This window comes from Athene cunicularia, assembly GCF_003259725.1.
Source record: "Athene cunicularia isolate RWA chromosome Z unlocalized genomic scaffold, athCun1 chrZ_part2, whole genome shotgun sequence".
NCBI lineage: Eukaryota > Metazoa > Chordata > Aves > Strigiformes > Strigidae > Athene > Athene cunicularia.
In genome coordinates this window covers 7,943,076-7,959,519 of record NW_020799143.1, presented here as the reverse complement: position 1 = coordinate 7,959,519, position 16,444 = coordinate 7,943,076, and the positions used below count along the sequence as shown (strand labels likewise).

Genomic DNA, 16,444 nt, shown 5'->3' with positions numbered 1-16,444 from the left:
AACCTAGAAAATGCCTTTCTGTAGAGTCTGAATAATAGTCTTCTATAAAATTGACTGGACTCGGTGCATGTACATGTTTTCCATTTGAAGAGTACTACAGCTGCGAAGAATAGAGGTGCCATACCGAAGACTCATAATATGCTAGAATTTTGCCAGAAGAAAGCAACAAAGATAGTTCCTGCATCCTGGATTTCAAGAGAGGAGGAAAACTCCTTAGCTCAGTGGAAGCTATAAATATCACAGAAACATGTGACTACTGAAAGTTCCAGGTTTTTCTTCTCCAGTGAACAGGCTTAAAATTTACATCGCTATCCATGACATTAAAGTTGTCCCAGTTATCAGACCAAAGAAAATGAGGAGGAGGAAAAAAAAAAAAAATCACATTTCAGAGAATGTAACTTTAAAACCAAAAGGAACACTTTAAGCACTGATCAGGAACAAGTAGCAAATTAAGTAACTTCCTGCTTTTAAGGTCTTTATTCTGAGAGGCTGGTGGTTGTCAGCATGGCTACAAGACCACATTAGTCCTTCCACAGAAGGAGCATGCTGAACTTGTAATGACTGAACATGAAAGTGATGGCTGGGACACTGTTAGGCCATGAAGTAGTCAGGATGCAGGAGGTAAAATGAAAGCAGGCACGTGGAAGAGATTAAATCAGGCAGATAAGGCATTTCTCCTGCGAAACTAGACTCAACTGACAGATAGAATGAATAATAGGGGACAGACAAGTAGCTTTTACACAAGTTTGCATGTTTCACCTATCTTTTGATACAACCAGGCAATAAGTACTGGTATTTTGCGGCTGAAAACTGGCATGTTTTTTCAGCACATATGTTTCCCAAACATGCAACTACGCAACACCTGCAATGACAGGAAAAACTGCTTCCTTACTACTTGTCTGATTTATCAGTTTGCTCTCACTGACAGTACATGCTTTGCTACATATCAGAGGAAAAACATTCCCGTACTTACTCAGATGTGTATGTATCTCATTAAATACTCCCTTTACTGCAACAGTGCATGGCTAAACAACGGCTGTACAACACAACACAGCAAAATGAGCTGAGTAACTGCAGGGGAAGGACAGATAAGCACTTATTGTCAAGCATGCCAAGGAGGGCCCACAACTCTTTTTTCTGAGATGTGTCATGAAGAATTCTGGCACTTCATAACAGGCAAGGCTCTTACAACATTTGAAAGGAAGGTTTCAGGAACTGGGTCAATGCTCAGCAATGTGCTATTTGTATCTTAAACATGAGGATGGTTTTAATTTTCTAAGCAAATGCACACCACCAGATCAGCAAACATACAAAAGTGGGTTGTTTCCCTTTTCTCCACTTTTTAAATATGGTCTCCACCCTTCCATTAGTCAGGACCCACAGATCACTACATGCTGTATTAACATACTATGTATTTCTTGGGCAGTAACTTAACTTCATTATATAGCTTGAGTCAAGATTTTATAAGGACTGAGGCTCAGGATTCATGTAAAAAAAGAGAACATGTCATTTTCTATCTCAAAGATAGAAAAAGTCATACCTCATTTTTAATTTAAATATATGTTCCAAAACCTAGGCAATTAACTTTGGCTATATATGGACACAGTTAGCATTTTGAAGGACTGCATGGTATTCGAGTAACAGGAGAGAATTGCAGCTTCCCATGTTGGCCTCTCAGAGTTCATCTCCCACAGCTCTACATGACTAAGATAAATTACACTCATTTGTTAGAAATGTTAATGGTCACACTATTCGCATTGCCATGCAAGGATCAGTCTGGCATTCAGGCTTTGTGCAATGGCAACACTTAACTTTAGATTATTTTTTTTAACCCTTTGGCTTCCCTAAAGCCAAATATTAACATCAGAGCATATTACTATGTTTGCTCTATTCAGTCTGGTATTTTCTTGGTCACTGTAACTCCAGCATATCCTTTAGTAGTAACTGGCTTCTTTTCCACGTTATTTGCAAGATGACAGTCCTCTCTATACATTCAATTAGCTTGATCTGTATGCCATACCACACAATGATTTTTCTCACTGTGCTAACCATGTTCCTGGTTAATTCCACCTTATGCAGGCAGACTTCATCCCAACAGCACTGGCCTCAGGAACACATTCTAAAGGTACTTACAGTATACAGTATATGAAACCCAAGAATATTTCTGTACTTTCTTTCTTCCTTACATATGCTTTAAAATGAAAAAAAAAAAAAAAAAAAAAAAAAGAGCATTTGCAATACGAGTGAATCCCTTCACTCTAAGGTTAATATAAAAATTTACAAAACAGTTAAGGCTGAAATCCTTAATTAAATTAAGGTGGAGGAGAATTGGATTTCACTTTGGATTTTTTAATAGAATCATTTCCTTCTCTCATCATTGTCCAGTCACACCCAAAGGCAGGCCTTAACCCATACAGAAGTCAAGGTATTTACAGATCTCCAATCAAAAATTACTTCCAGAATGATAGTTTAGGTCCTCAGCCTTTCTTTCCCCTCCTCTTCAACTCAAACTCTTCGCAGAGACTTTGGATAGATTTGATCTAAGGACAGGAAAACATCTGTGCGACAATAGACTTTTTGTCCCCCCTAAACCTTAACTCACACTTAGCTTGGTCAAACAGCACTAATTTAAAAAGCCATAAGAAAACCAGAAAACGTGAATAATCTAGTTAAATATACAAAACCAAAGCAGTGCCAATATTCATACTTACAGGCTGAGGCTGTTCTGCAATACAGCAGTTGAAACACAACCAAAACTCACTCATTGTTTACAGTCTGAAGTGATAACACAGATGAAAAGCAGGACTCAGCCTCCGTAAATCTGTCTTCAGGTAACAAGTTCTTTAAATAGGTTTATTTATAATGATTCCAATGTGAAAATCTTTTCTCTGTTGAGCTCTTCTGCAAAGACAAGTCAGTCCCAGGCCAACTTGAAGGCAAAAAGTTATTTCAGAGTCTTCTTTCAGAAGGTTGGTCCCAGCACCACAGAAATGTTACGTATGCTTCTTTGGTCCCTAGTGTTATGGGAACCTGAAAACAGAAGTACATTGGATCAAAAAGAAAGAATATACAGAATCTCGTGTTCCCAGAGAGCCATCCACACCAGTGATTTCTTGGTAGTATCTTGAACCACAGACCAAAGAGACACTAGCAAACATGTCACACAGTGACTACCAAAAAGAGCATACACCAGAAATCCATGATGCTTACACTCCAGCTTTTGTTAGAAGAAGCGATACCAAGAGCTAGCGTCCAATCTTTTGGCAGCTGTCGCTGTTTGATCTGTTTCTAACTTTCAAATGTCATTTTAGAAAGTGACAATTGCCCATACACTCCCTAAAACCTCTTAAGAGAATTGTGCCTATTGACACTTCATATTTCTCAATGGAAAAGTTGCTCAGGTCCATTCACAGTGTGAGGTTTAAATAGTATTTAACCCCAACCCTGTTGCACTGGTCAAGCAAAGGTGTGCTTTTCTAAATGTTAAGGAAACAAATTTCTGAATATGGAAAATTTGCAACATGGCTGAACTTGCTCAACTCAAGATATTTTCCTTACACTCACTCTACCCTCCTGCTTGCTATACAGTTGACTTCAAAGGAGGAGATTACTTGTAAAGTTTGAAACTGTTTTCTTACACTTCTAGAATTCCTCATGTGGAACAACTGAGACTCCAGATTCCAACCATTCTTTTGCCAAAATAATGTTTACTGGTCAATCTCTAACCCAGTTTCTTTCTGTAAGACTGCAATAAAAATTCCTGTGAGACTTCACCCTGGCCATTTATCTTGCCATCTATCATAAACTTTACTTACAGACAAAGGGATATAACGAGTATACAGAAATTTTTACAGGCATACTCCTTAATAATTCTATATACAACCACATCTTCATTCATAGAAATGTGTGCTTAACTATGCATTGTTATTTGTATGCCATTCCTCACCGTATGAAGTGGTTTCGAGACTCCATGGGATACATAAACTATATATATATATATATATATATACACACATGTGTGTACATACACGCACATTCTGTGGCAGAGCAGTGGCACTTACTACTGCCTTCACCAGTTCTCTACATGCCAAGCACATAAGGAATCAAGTCCCTCATTTACTACATACATGTCAAGTTACTGTACTGTGCAGCAACTACTATTCAGGTACTTTCCAGGCTGTTGGCTACAATGCACACATACAGAAATAGAGTAGCATCTTTCCCATACTAAATCCAAAGCCTCTGGGAAGCTTTCCCACTTCTTACCTTTTAAGAAAGTAACAGAGACTCTTCAAGAAAGAAACGCATGCTGTAGTAACACCATTTAAATAGCAAAACCCCAGCAAAAGTACTTGTCTCTCCTATGTCTGTTTGAGGCATTGCTTGCCTAAAGATCAGAATAGGAAGGGGGGGAAAAATACTCTGCTAGCTTTTCCTATCACTAGGACCATATAGAGGAAAGCAATTTTATTAAACAGAACACCTTGAGGATAAGAAGAAACCTAAAGAAAATACAAATCAAACAAACAAAAAGCCAACAAAAAACCCCCACTCAAAACCCCCAAGAAATCCTTCTACACAACTTTTCTTTTGTTAGACACTTCAGAAAAAGGTCTTAGTACAGTGCCAATATGACATCTTAGATTTTTTTCTAGATGACCGTCTAAATCCCATGGATGTGTCAAGAAGCTGCAATAAAAGATGGGAATTATCAACTAATAGTGTGAAATCCAAGAATGAAAATAACTTTAAAAGTCTCTAAGGAAGTTCTCACCTTATAATTAGAGATAATTTCTCAATTCTTCTGGTTACTGAAAGTTCAGTAAACTTTACATAGCAAGAGCTGGACTAACGTAGAAAAGCTTGGTTAGAAAATACTGTTCTCTGCAGTCTCAGAATTGGTATGCTACACAATTCTTTTCTAAACTTGATTCAATATGTAACAAAATTGGAACGAAAACATGATTAACTCCTGTTAAGCATGTAACAACTGACAATTTTAGTGTGGTAAATCTTATACTGTACAGCTTATTTCTCATTAAAACTTGTTTTTTCTCATGAGGAAGTAGGTTCCAAGTTGCTCTGAAATGCACCAATAGTCCCCCAATGCTAGCTGCTCAGGGTTATGATAAATTGAGAAAGCAAGTACTCAGAGCATTTTGAAGTCTAATATATTATAACCTGCCAGACCTGTAAATGAATACGTTGCAGTGGGCTTCCCTTGCTGTGCCAGTGACCAAATATTCTGATTTGCCACTCCTGAAATTGACACGCATATTACAGCTTCCCCACAATCTCTTTCTGACAAAAATTCAGATTTAATGTATCAAATTCTTGTTCTCAAGGAGGGTTAACTTCCATGCTGTTGTTACACTCGTGTACAGAAGACATACATGGAAAGGGCAGGGAAATTCCTCTATCGATTAATCTCCTCATTTGCTGACTGATAGCTGGCATGCTACTCCAGCTCACTGTGGTGTTAAGTACCGTGTTGAGCTGAAGCCCTGAGAACAAACCCAAAGGACTGGTGGATGCTCCTGTGAGCCTGAAAGGCTAGGCTCTTCCTGATTACAGAGTACTCAAGGGTTGAGAAGAGTTCTTCCACTCAGCCACTCTCAGCATGCAGAACTCGTGCCCTCCAGGGCAGAATTCTCTGAAACTGTCTCTTCCCCTTAAATCAAAAGCTGCTAAATGAGAAACTCAAGCTAGAAATCTTGAGTAATAGTCTCTGATAACATGTTCATTCTTAAAAATGTATTTTAGCTTCCATATCCTGTATAGTGCCACATTTGCCTTTAATTTCATGGTTCTGCTATCAGTACCAAGCAGTTTTTCAAACTGTTGTCTTTTAGTTAAAGAAAAAAACAATAGTGGGAGGACGTATGTGTAAGTCTGGAAAAAACTGACAGTAACTGCACCTCTTAAAAGTCAAACAAAAGCTCAGCAGTATGTGTTAGAGCACTGGAATTTTATATACCCCCACTCTGCTAACAAATTATTTTCACAGTGGCCAGGTTAATATAAAAGACCAGCTATAAATCTGCTGCACCAAAATGGAAAGAAAAAGCAATTAAACTGAAGGCATAAAGGCATATCAAGCACTGTGATGTCAACAGCAACTCACTAGGACTTCTCTTACACTGCTAGCTAGTTACTTGTTTAAAGAACAAGTTGAAACGGGAAAATTCTCCTTTCCCAAATTATTGGTTGGAAAGAAAAAAAAAAAGCACCATACTGACCTACACTGGTCAGGTAATTACATGCTATCAGCCTACTAGCAATCTCCTGAGAAAGTGTTCCTGCCAAAGCCTGGACTGCCACCCCAAACCTGGCTGTGATTAAATTAATGAGATACCTAAATTTGTGTGCAATACTTCACAGCTAGCTCTCCGCTTTGTCACAGGACCAAGCTTTTAATACAGTGCTGTTCACAAGTGTTGCTGCATCATCTGTGTAGACGTGCCATATGAAGGCTAAAGAACACAATTCAACAGGTCCATCACTTTGTTTTCGCTCTTCATTTATGATGCTCAAAGTGGCACAACACCATATAGCTCATGTTGAAAAGATAAAGCACTTATTCATTCTGAACTGGAAGGTTAAAATCAGACTGATGAATGGTGAAACACCTATTTGCTCTTTCCCATTTAAACTTTCTGAACTCTGAATGCAACTTAAATTCACATTGCAAGAACCCACAAGACTAACATGCTGAACAGCTCTGTCACATTTTAAGGCTTTTATACCTTACGCACAACTTCATTTTCCTCCCATTTATAGAAATTTTAACTAGCATGAACAAATTAAGATATTAAAAATGATACATTGTTTAAAAATTTAAAGTGAAAAGCTATAAGGTAATTTTCATTACTCTTGAAGTTTATTCCACAGTAGCTGATCTAATGCAAAACCCAAAACTACTGCTTATTGTTAAACATCAGTCATAAAGGCAGTAAGTGCAAACACTGCATTAATGGACAGTGGGGGTGGAGCACATTCTCTTACAGTATCAGCAATTTTTCTTATTAAAGCAGTATTAACTCTCTTGGAGACAGAGCAGGAAAGGAGGAAGACTAAAAAAAACCAAACTCCAACTCCCCTCCAAGCTCTTCACATGTACTGGCAAAAAGTAGGTTCAAGAGCATTTACCTTAGCTCATCCAAACAGGAATATGCTGCACACTGTGGACGGTCAGTGAGAATAAAGCTACTTTTTAATTATAGATCCTAAGAATAGCCCACTGTTTTAAAAATAACATCTATAAGGTTCCTTTCAAGGGTGAACTCTGTGTATCCTTTGACTGCATATCGTTCACTATGGCTTCAAACAGGAAGCGCAGTAACAACACTCTTTGACAATTACTTGAAGCCAATAAAATCACAGGGAGAGAAGAAAAATTACTGCAGGTGTTAACATCTGAATGTAACTAGATTTGCTTCAAAGCTCAGACTACTATTTAAGGAGAAGTGTGTGTGTGGGGGTGTGTGTGTGTGTGTGTGTCTAAGAAAAAGAGAAGCATGAACAAAGTCATCGCTAAGTATGCTGTGTGATGCACATGCATGCACAAAATCACAACCAGGACTACTACTAATTTATTAGTCTTGAGTACTTTATGAGAAAAAAAAAAACAAACAAACAATTATTCTTGATATGGAATTTTACAGATTCCGTAAAAGACACTTTTTTTTTTTTGCCTTAAAGGCTCTGAACAGCTACTTGTTTCAATCCTGAAAGCTGTAGTAGAAAACTGTCATTTTAGGGTGCATTTTTAAGACTTCTTTCAAATTTTTCACTTTAAATATATTGTTGCCATATTATTTCCTCTTGCTGCTTAGCATATACAGTTAAGTGGCAGCAAGAAATGAGAGGGGGAGGGGATTAAGTTGTGTCCAAACCAACTTAGCAGTTGCACTGATGCACACTTCCATACACACTGCTGTAGCAACTGGAAGATGCTCTCCAGCTTTCAACAGAAGTAAGAAGTGTTTAGTTCCTTGCCAGTCTCATTTTTTGAAACAATCTGTACAAGAAGTAATAGCGGTTTAAAAAAAAAAAAAATAGGGAAAGCTGCCTTCATGCATGAATTTTGTATCAGAAACTTAGTATCACCAGCGCAGTGAACTTGCAGAAGCACTCTTGCTCACTTGGCCCCTAGCAGAGCAAGCACTTCTGTGGACTTTGGCATTGCTTTTAATGCACCAATTATCTTTTGCACTTTCAGATCCTGAGAAACCTGAGCTGCAAGTAACTCTTGCCAGACAAAGGGCAACATTCATCACTGACATAGGCTGAATAAGGCTGAAAACCCTTTTTCACTTCCTCATAACTTTCCCGTATCTATTCTGCCCCCACCCCCTGCCAACCACTTTAGGGTTTAGTTTCATGACATTGAAGAAGCTTCTTCAAAGTTTGACTTATGACTCTGTAAAAATCTATTTTATGCATGACTTTATGATAGAGTTTTTAACATTATGACTAAAGCTAGTTATAAGATTTTTATTATAGGGTTTTATTTTGGGATTATTGGTCATTTGGAGTCAAGGTGTTTTTTGCCCCTATTTATACTGAAGTGGTTTTCATTCATGTATTTCCTTAAGCATCTTAGGAATAGGTTGTACTTAAAATCAAGCTCAACAAAAATTAGTAAGCACGAACAACTATGTATTACGAGAGGGCTTTATTTCTGAAATAAAAGTTTCAAAGAATACTGAAAACGGTGGAATAGGATGAATGTACTCTTGCAGTTTACTTGGAGAAAGATGGTAGGGGCTGTGTTAAATCTTCTTGTTAATAGAATGGAGTCTAGCTTTTGGAACAATCTCATCTTTCCCTGGAACCAACATACCTCCAGTTTTTATTTGTGTTTTCAGTTTGTAGGATGACACCACAAGTTTCCCATCTGAGATAATACATGGGAAGGCAGCAAAAACAGGAAGTAAACCACAGTAAGTCCGTAAGGAAAAATATTAGGCTTTTCCTATCAGATCACTATGGCATGAGAAGGAGCTGTAGAGCAGGTGAAGGCAGGAAAGCTCGCTATTCGATAACATAGCGTGACAGTAATCACACTGTTTACAAAGTGCCAGCTAGGAGCTTATAGCAGAGAACCTTTAAACATCTTGATAGTGTTAAGCTCAAACATTTATCATTGGCTTTTTTTTTTTTTTTTTCTTTTTTTTTTTCTTTTTTACACCCCCACCTGCAATTGCCTGAGTTTTACTCTCTAGCCATTCTGTTAAATTTAATTATTTCAGCTAAGTGGCTCAGTCCTGGAAAGGTCCTTATTATTTTGTGCCCAAAACCAACAAAGGTAACGGGCAATATTACGGTGGCCCCATTAAAACTCCCCATGTCCAGTTTGAAAATTAAAAAAAAAAAAAAAATCACAGTTTTTCAGGACTAAACCAAGTTTAACAGACAATACTGTGTTAGTGACTGAGCAGTGCCGGTAAGCTTTTCCCCAGCACTGGCACTTTCAAGCTTCCTGTGACTTCAGTTAATAATTGCTTTCAAAATACATGGTTCAATGCAGCTTTCCGAAACAGCCAATACATAGTTCATACTATTTCCCACACAAACATGCAGACAGGAACCTACTTCTCTAAAAATCACAGCACAGAATATCTAATAGTTCTGCACTGTGAAAATAAAGACTATCAGAAAACTAATAGCCCAAATTTATATAATAAATAACAGGAAGGCAAAACAAAGACTAAATAGGTATGTTCTGTCCTACCTAAGCATAGTCTAGGCATGATATATTTTGCCCTACCTACAAAAACCAGTCAGTTAAGAACACATGATAAGCTTTTGAGAGTGCACTCCTATGGTTTAGGAAATCTGAATTCATATCGTCTGCAAAAAAAAAAAAAAAAAAAAAAAAAATCCTGTTAGTCAAAGTTCTAGTTGCTCAATAAGATCATCTTAAGTGGCAAGCCCTATTGAAGGTAACAAAAATGAACAGTTTTTTCCAGCTGGTCTCCTTCTTAATTCTAACAGGTAATACCAGTCAGAAAGAAAAAACAAACAAGGCAAACTAGTGCTCTAAGGCAGGCTCTGAACATGGTACCATTTCCAGAAAGAACGCAAAGAAAAAAACCCAACAAACAAACCCAAACCTCTCCCTGAAGAGTTCCCTGTTTTTTTAAAGTAATGATGGGAATCGTTCAACATTGGCATCCAGAGAGTCCATCACTTCAACAACCGTGTAGCATTAAAAGGAATGGAATAGTCTGTGGTGAAAATAGTACCCATAACAAACTATGTGACAGATCATACAAGATATTCAAAGGACCCCTACTTGGTTTTTAGTACCTTTAGTACCTTTAGACAAAAGGTAAAAAACACTATTCGCAGCACTTATAATATTCCTTTTTTCCACAGAAAAGTAATACACCAAAGCAATTTCCAAGAAAGGTTTAGGATAGAGGAAAGGAGTAAGTGAGAAAGGGAGAAAATGCCATTAAAACTTTCAGGTTACAGGGACACTCTTACCCGTACATTTTTTGATGTAAAAAAAAAAAAAAAAAAGATAATCAACATGGCACACTGCTATTACAGATTTTAACTTACTAATGCAACAGAAGTCTGCCATTGTATTTAAACACATTTTAATGCACCTCAGGAGGTTATTACTGTCACCTCCCACTCACGGACAAAAAAAATATGAGACCAATTACAGTAAGCAAAGCAGCATCATGTTTTGTGAGCCTAGATAAATTTTTACTTAGTCACCCAGGAGCACTAGCTAGGGTGCTCATTTGCCTGTTTGAAAAGCCAGATTAATCACCTCTGTTCAAGCCTTCCTTGGCACATGGTGATAAGATGTTTCAAACAGGAAGAGGACATCAGCTCAAGCACCATGCTTCTGCTTTAGCTTTCAGTTCTGTAGCTTGCAAGCCACAAAACAGCAATACTTTTCTGTTCAAAGTGCAACAGAACAGCATATTTTTCACTTGCCAGCATTTAAACCCCATTTCATTATTCCCTAGCCCTTTTATCATTTCTCTATTATTAGCTGCTTTAGATGACTTGAATGCTGCTTGTGCACCTACATGTATGCACATAGGAGATTGCTAAAGTAAACTTAAAAATTAAGACAAATCACATTTCAAAGATACTTGGATCACTCTATAATAGAAGTGGAATTTAGAATGTTTGAAGTATGTACTTACAGAGGTAATAGGCAGAGACCTATTAGTTCATGCAGTCCATCTTCTCAGGTCTACCAGTTTGCAAGTAGCAGTACAGTCTATTGTACTATGCAGTCTACTGTATTTTCAGTGCTCCCATTAATTCTCCTGAAGGACCACTCTGCAGCTTAATACAGATCACATCTACTGGCTTCAACTTCTACCACCTTTAGTGGTTGCTTATTTAAACAGCCCTCACACAACAACCATACATATGCAAGTCTGAATTAGGCTATTACTGGTCTGGAGTGGTGTCAGTTTTTCCTAACTAGACACTTCAAAGTAGTATATTAAAATATTTGGTTTATTTCATAGGAAATCCATCTTCAGACAGAAAAAGGTACAGAAATACAAGCAATATCACCCAATTTAGTCAGGAAACGCAGAATGCTACTGAGGCGTATGGCAGGGCAGGAAAGCACAGAAGCTTTAAAACTGGTGAGAGGTGGCAAGTGCTAACTGGGCCTGTTAAGATTTCACTTAAGCATGGGGAGCTGCACCGGCAGACTGACAGTCTCAAAAAATACGCTGTAATCGGAAATATGCATACATGTAAAAATGCTTATCATAGCTACTTGCTTTTACACCAGAGCAGGGGGGGTAGGAAGCATATAAACTGCCTGGCGTTTTCCTCTTCTCCAATCAAGAGACAGAGATCTGCTAGCACAGTAGTGTATAAGATGCAGCACGAAGTGACTCTCAGACAGGAGGGTCAAGTTTCATCTTCATCTATCAGCATACAGCAAGAGCTGTTCTCTGCCTCCAGACATTTCTCAAGTCACTCAAGGGAAAGGAAAATCTAAACATAACTGTAGCAACAAAGAAGTTGGGTTCATGTATCATAATTTAAATATGACATAATGCAGAGGAGTGTCCTAATTCTGTAATCCTTAAACAATTGCAAAGAAAACAATTAACTGAAATACCATGACTATGTAAGAATTATGCATAGAGAGGTTCTAGACTTCCACAGCAGATAACCCCTCTTACCCACTTCTACACATCGGAAGCCTACCAAATACCATGGAAGTATCCATATGAAGCCACATGCACAACCTATAATTCAGTAAATGCAGCAATCACAAAATACTTCATTCCTATGGCTAAGGCTATCATGGAAGTGAGGCTATCATACACCAAGTATGAAAATAACCAGAAAGCTAAAAACCTTTACAGACCTCAGACAACTAGTCTGCATTAAGAACAACTACAAACTGAAAACAAGTTTCTAGAATCAGCTGGTAAAGAAAAATTTCATACATTAGAATGCAGTCATATTGAAATAATATTTTGTACATCAAGAACACCTTTTCTTTTGCTGAAAGGAACAAATTTTTTTTAAAGCAGAATGACATTTAGAGAGGGGAGAAAAATTAAGGAAAACTCTTCATGAGATTTTTTTTATTTCTACAGTTATTCACACTAAGCCGTTGCACATGCACACACAGACATAGCTCATTAGTAACAATAACAGCACTACCTATACAGGGTTTTTTTTCAGAGGAAATCCTATAATTCGGTACCCTATTTTGTGACCACCTTCAAATTAAGATGAATTACTGCACTTCTCCCTCCTCCAAGTTGACAGTCATTGGGAACGATCCTTAATATTCATTTGAATTTCAGATTTTCCTCTTTGGAAGAAATACTTGACCACAGAGAGCTCTTGTATGTGTTGTGCAAAACACTGATAAAATATTTATCTTCACAATCAAAGGCAAGGGTATGAAAAAATGTAACTGCAAACAAAATATCAAAAATTCTCATTGATTTTCATTTTGTGATAGATATTTGCTTATTAATTTTTGGTTGGAGGTGAAGATCAAGTTTGTAGTTTGGCAGGTCCACGACAGACGTACCCACTCTGAATGTGCTTCAGTTCAGGCATCACTAACAAGGAGGTCTGACTGAAGTCAGCCCCGCTGTGCAAACCATGAGAACTGTGCTAGGCTGTATCTTCACAGGTCATCCAGGTCATGTCTTATCAGGAGCTAACAGTACCAGCCTTAGCTTGGACTAGACAAAACTAAAACCACTACAGCTGCACACCTGCAGTCAAACCAAAGCAGGGTTTAACTGTAAGTCAATGACTTAATGCTATAAATATCTGTAGCTCCTCTGAGCCCACTGAAGTCTCCTGTACAGCAGCAGGCTGCATGGCAGTGATCTCCCCCTTGAGCAGGGCCACCTCTCAAGATTACTCCTCAAGGTTGACACACCCCTTACCCAGCATTTAATATCTATGAGGTAAATGGTATTTTACATTAGGCCAATTGGTCACCAACATATTAGGGACGTGTCTAGCTGTGTGCTGGACATTTTGTCCAGAAGGACAGTATGAGAGGACAGAATCAAAAGCTCTCCTAAAATCCCAAAATCCACATCTACTGGCATTCCTTGTTCAGCTAGATGGGTAACCTTGTCATAAAAAGAAATCAGTTTCTTAAGTGGGACTTTCCCTTTGTAACCCATGATGGCTATCACCATTGTCTCTCATTTTTCAGTAACTGCCAAAATGATGTTCTTCATGATTTTACCAGGCACTGAGGTAAGACTGACAGGCCTGTAGTTACCAGGGTCATCTTCCTTCTTCCTCTTCTTAAAAACTGGGTTAAGTCACTGCTTAATTATGATTCAGTCATTGCTTAATTGAATACCATTTAATTTTCATTCAATCATCAATTAATTATCATTTGATCATCATTTAATCATTAATGAAATCCTTTAGTTAATCCTGTAATGATTTCTCTTAATTCCTCTCCAACAAATGCCTTTTTATACACTAGACAACAGGAACAATTTTACCAAATAAAGTTTAATTATAAATTAATAAAGTTTAAAAAATCAGGGAGAGATGTGCAATTTTAAACCCAAAAGACACTATGCTCTAACATAGAAAATAGCCAAACACACATAGTCAGCTTAAAATAAAAACACGTGGTGCACAGATTTTCAATAGTTAAATGCAATTTCAGTGAAGATACCAGAATTATTGACCTAATTAAGAAACAAAGTGCTCTACAAAAATAGAACTTTCAAAATGTTCCAGAAACATTTTAACAAAGTATGTACTCTCAGTGAAACAGTTACTGGTGTTCTGAAATCTGAATGCACAGGAAACTACATTGTCTCCTTAGAAATCTTGCCAAGAACCACTGAATTTGTGTTCCCTGTGTACTCACAAAAAGTTCAAGGCCATTACTGCTAAAAATGCCTACCTGGAAAATGCCCTGTAGGTTGTACCTCAGTGATGGTTAAATCACCTGGAGTTTTACTGCCAATGTAAAACCACTGTAAATCTCAAATGGTTTGGATTTTCTATGAAACACCCATGTATACAGCAGCATATGGCTTACCTACATTGATAGGTATCCAGCAAATGGAAAAACCTAGAATAAAGGCGTGTCAAGGCTAAGAGGTTTTTTTTCAACAAGTTTTAAAATAAGTTGTTTATGCCTGTAAATACTAGACAGGTTCATTTCAGGTCACCAAACTGAAAGCTGCTGACAAAACCATATGCAACTTGCAGTGCTTTTCTACTAAATATGAAAGAAACTTTTATGTTTCTCGAGTCTTAGTGGGTCACTATAAGGAAGTAAACAGGCAACGTGAAAAGTGTATTCTGATACCAAGTAACCACAGGATGACACTAATTGAACTCCACAGGGAACTTCTAGTTAACTACAGCTATTCAAAATTACATTTTCATACAATAGACAGAAAATACTTATACAGAATGAGGTTATAAATGTTACTTCCATACATCCTTATAAAAAAACCCAGGCATATCAGATAGGATATGATTTTTCTGGATGCAAATTCAGTCTGCCAATAATTGAAAGAGCTTTCACTAATTAACTGAAGAGATTATCCTATGTCACAAACTACCCAATGTTATCCAAGGGCCTACTAACAGAATGTGTTTAAAAATGCTTCACAACATGAACAACTGCTCCTGTAAATTCTGAGGTTTGGGGTTCTTTAAAAAAAAAAACCAAAACAAAAAACCCTTCAATTTCTAAAAACATAAAGAAATCATTCAGGTGGAATGGATTGTGATAAATGCAAACACCCCTCAAATTGAAGACCTTTCTGTTCTTTGTGATGCAAGGGAAGTACTTTGTATGTATTACACTAAGATGCAAGAGAGGACTGAGACAGTACATCTGGCCACTTCTGTTTTGTTACTCAGCATGCAGAAAGATAAACTTTTGAAGATACATCTGGATTCAATGGGTGGTCTCTTCCCACACTCAAGATACCCACTTTCTTAATTGTGTCTATTTTACTATTAGTTTGATAGTTTTCTGTGAAATAGAAGTGTCTGGCTGGTTTAAGACTTGAGCTATGTGACAGCAGCGTTAACAACCAGATGAGCAGGTAAACTGGCAAGATCTGGAGCAGCTTCTTGGCCTAAGGCACAGGAGGGATGGTGGGAGCAGCCATCGGGTATCCAGCCTGCTGCAGGCAGACCAGCCTTCCCCAGGGGGCAAGTCCTGGGTCAGGGACCCCCACCCAGCTTCCCGGCCCCACCCATAGGGCCTCACTGATGTTACACACATTTTCAAGTACCCTCCAATGCAAATAGCTCACAACTTTCTTCAAAAATGTTGATGAATACTTGGATTACTAAACGTATTCTTTTTCCAATATACTCTTTTTCTCCCGAGTAAAAATATGTGATTCAGCTGCACCATACTTACTCAATTTATTCTCACTATAAAAGTGTTTCAGTTGGCTTTGATGTACTAATGCAACTGCTGTTCTCTTCCTTTAAAATGCTGCTTTTTATTTGCTCTTAAGCATGTTTTGCATGAGAAACTCCCATCCTATTCTTTTCCCAATATATTCTAGACTAAGCTCACATCATCACAATAAAAAACTACATTCACTAAAGCAGAACTACTACATGACATTTTCAAAGCAGAGGAATGCCAGCTACTCAGTAAGACCTAGTTGAAAATTAATCAGAATCAGCATTATTTCCTCCTAAAAGCACAAGCGGGGGGGGGAAGGAGAAGAAATACACCAAAAGCACATCACTGACATTTCCTCCCAAAAATCTGTGCTGCAGCTTTCAATGCTTACCTCTGCTACACTGCAGATGGTTTTGCTTTACAAATGAGAATGCCACAGTATGAAAAATAAGCCATTCTAAAGCAAAGAGCATACACAGTTGTAAATCTGCTCTGTGTTTCTATCCAGACCAATAAAGAACACTTAAATAGCATGACATTTTTTTCTCAATTATT

At 37.7% G+C, this 16,444-nt stretch overlaps 1 protein-coding gene across 1 annotated transcript in view; it reads right to left on the bottom strand.

Annotated features, from left to right (window-relative positions):
- The window catches only part of CDC42SE2 (CDC42 small effector 2), a 69,934-nt gene that overhangs the window by 33,506 nt on the left and 19,984 nt on the right, over window positions 1-16,444 (bottom strand). Inside the window, exon 2 of the mRNA XM_026866420.1 lies at window positions 2,712-3,030. Coding sequence (XP_026722221.1) covers window positions 2,712-2,765 — 54 coding nt within the window. The 5' untranslated portion in view covers window positions 2,766-3,030. The remainder of the gene's footprint in view (window positions 1-2,711; window positions 3,031-16,444) is intronic.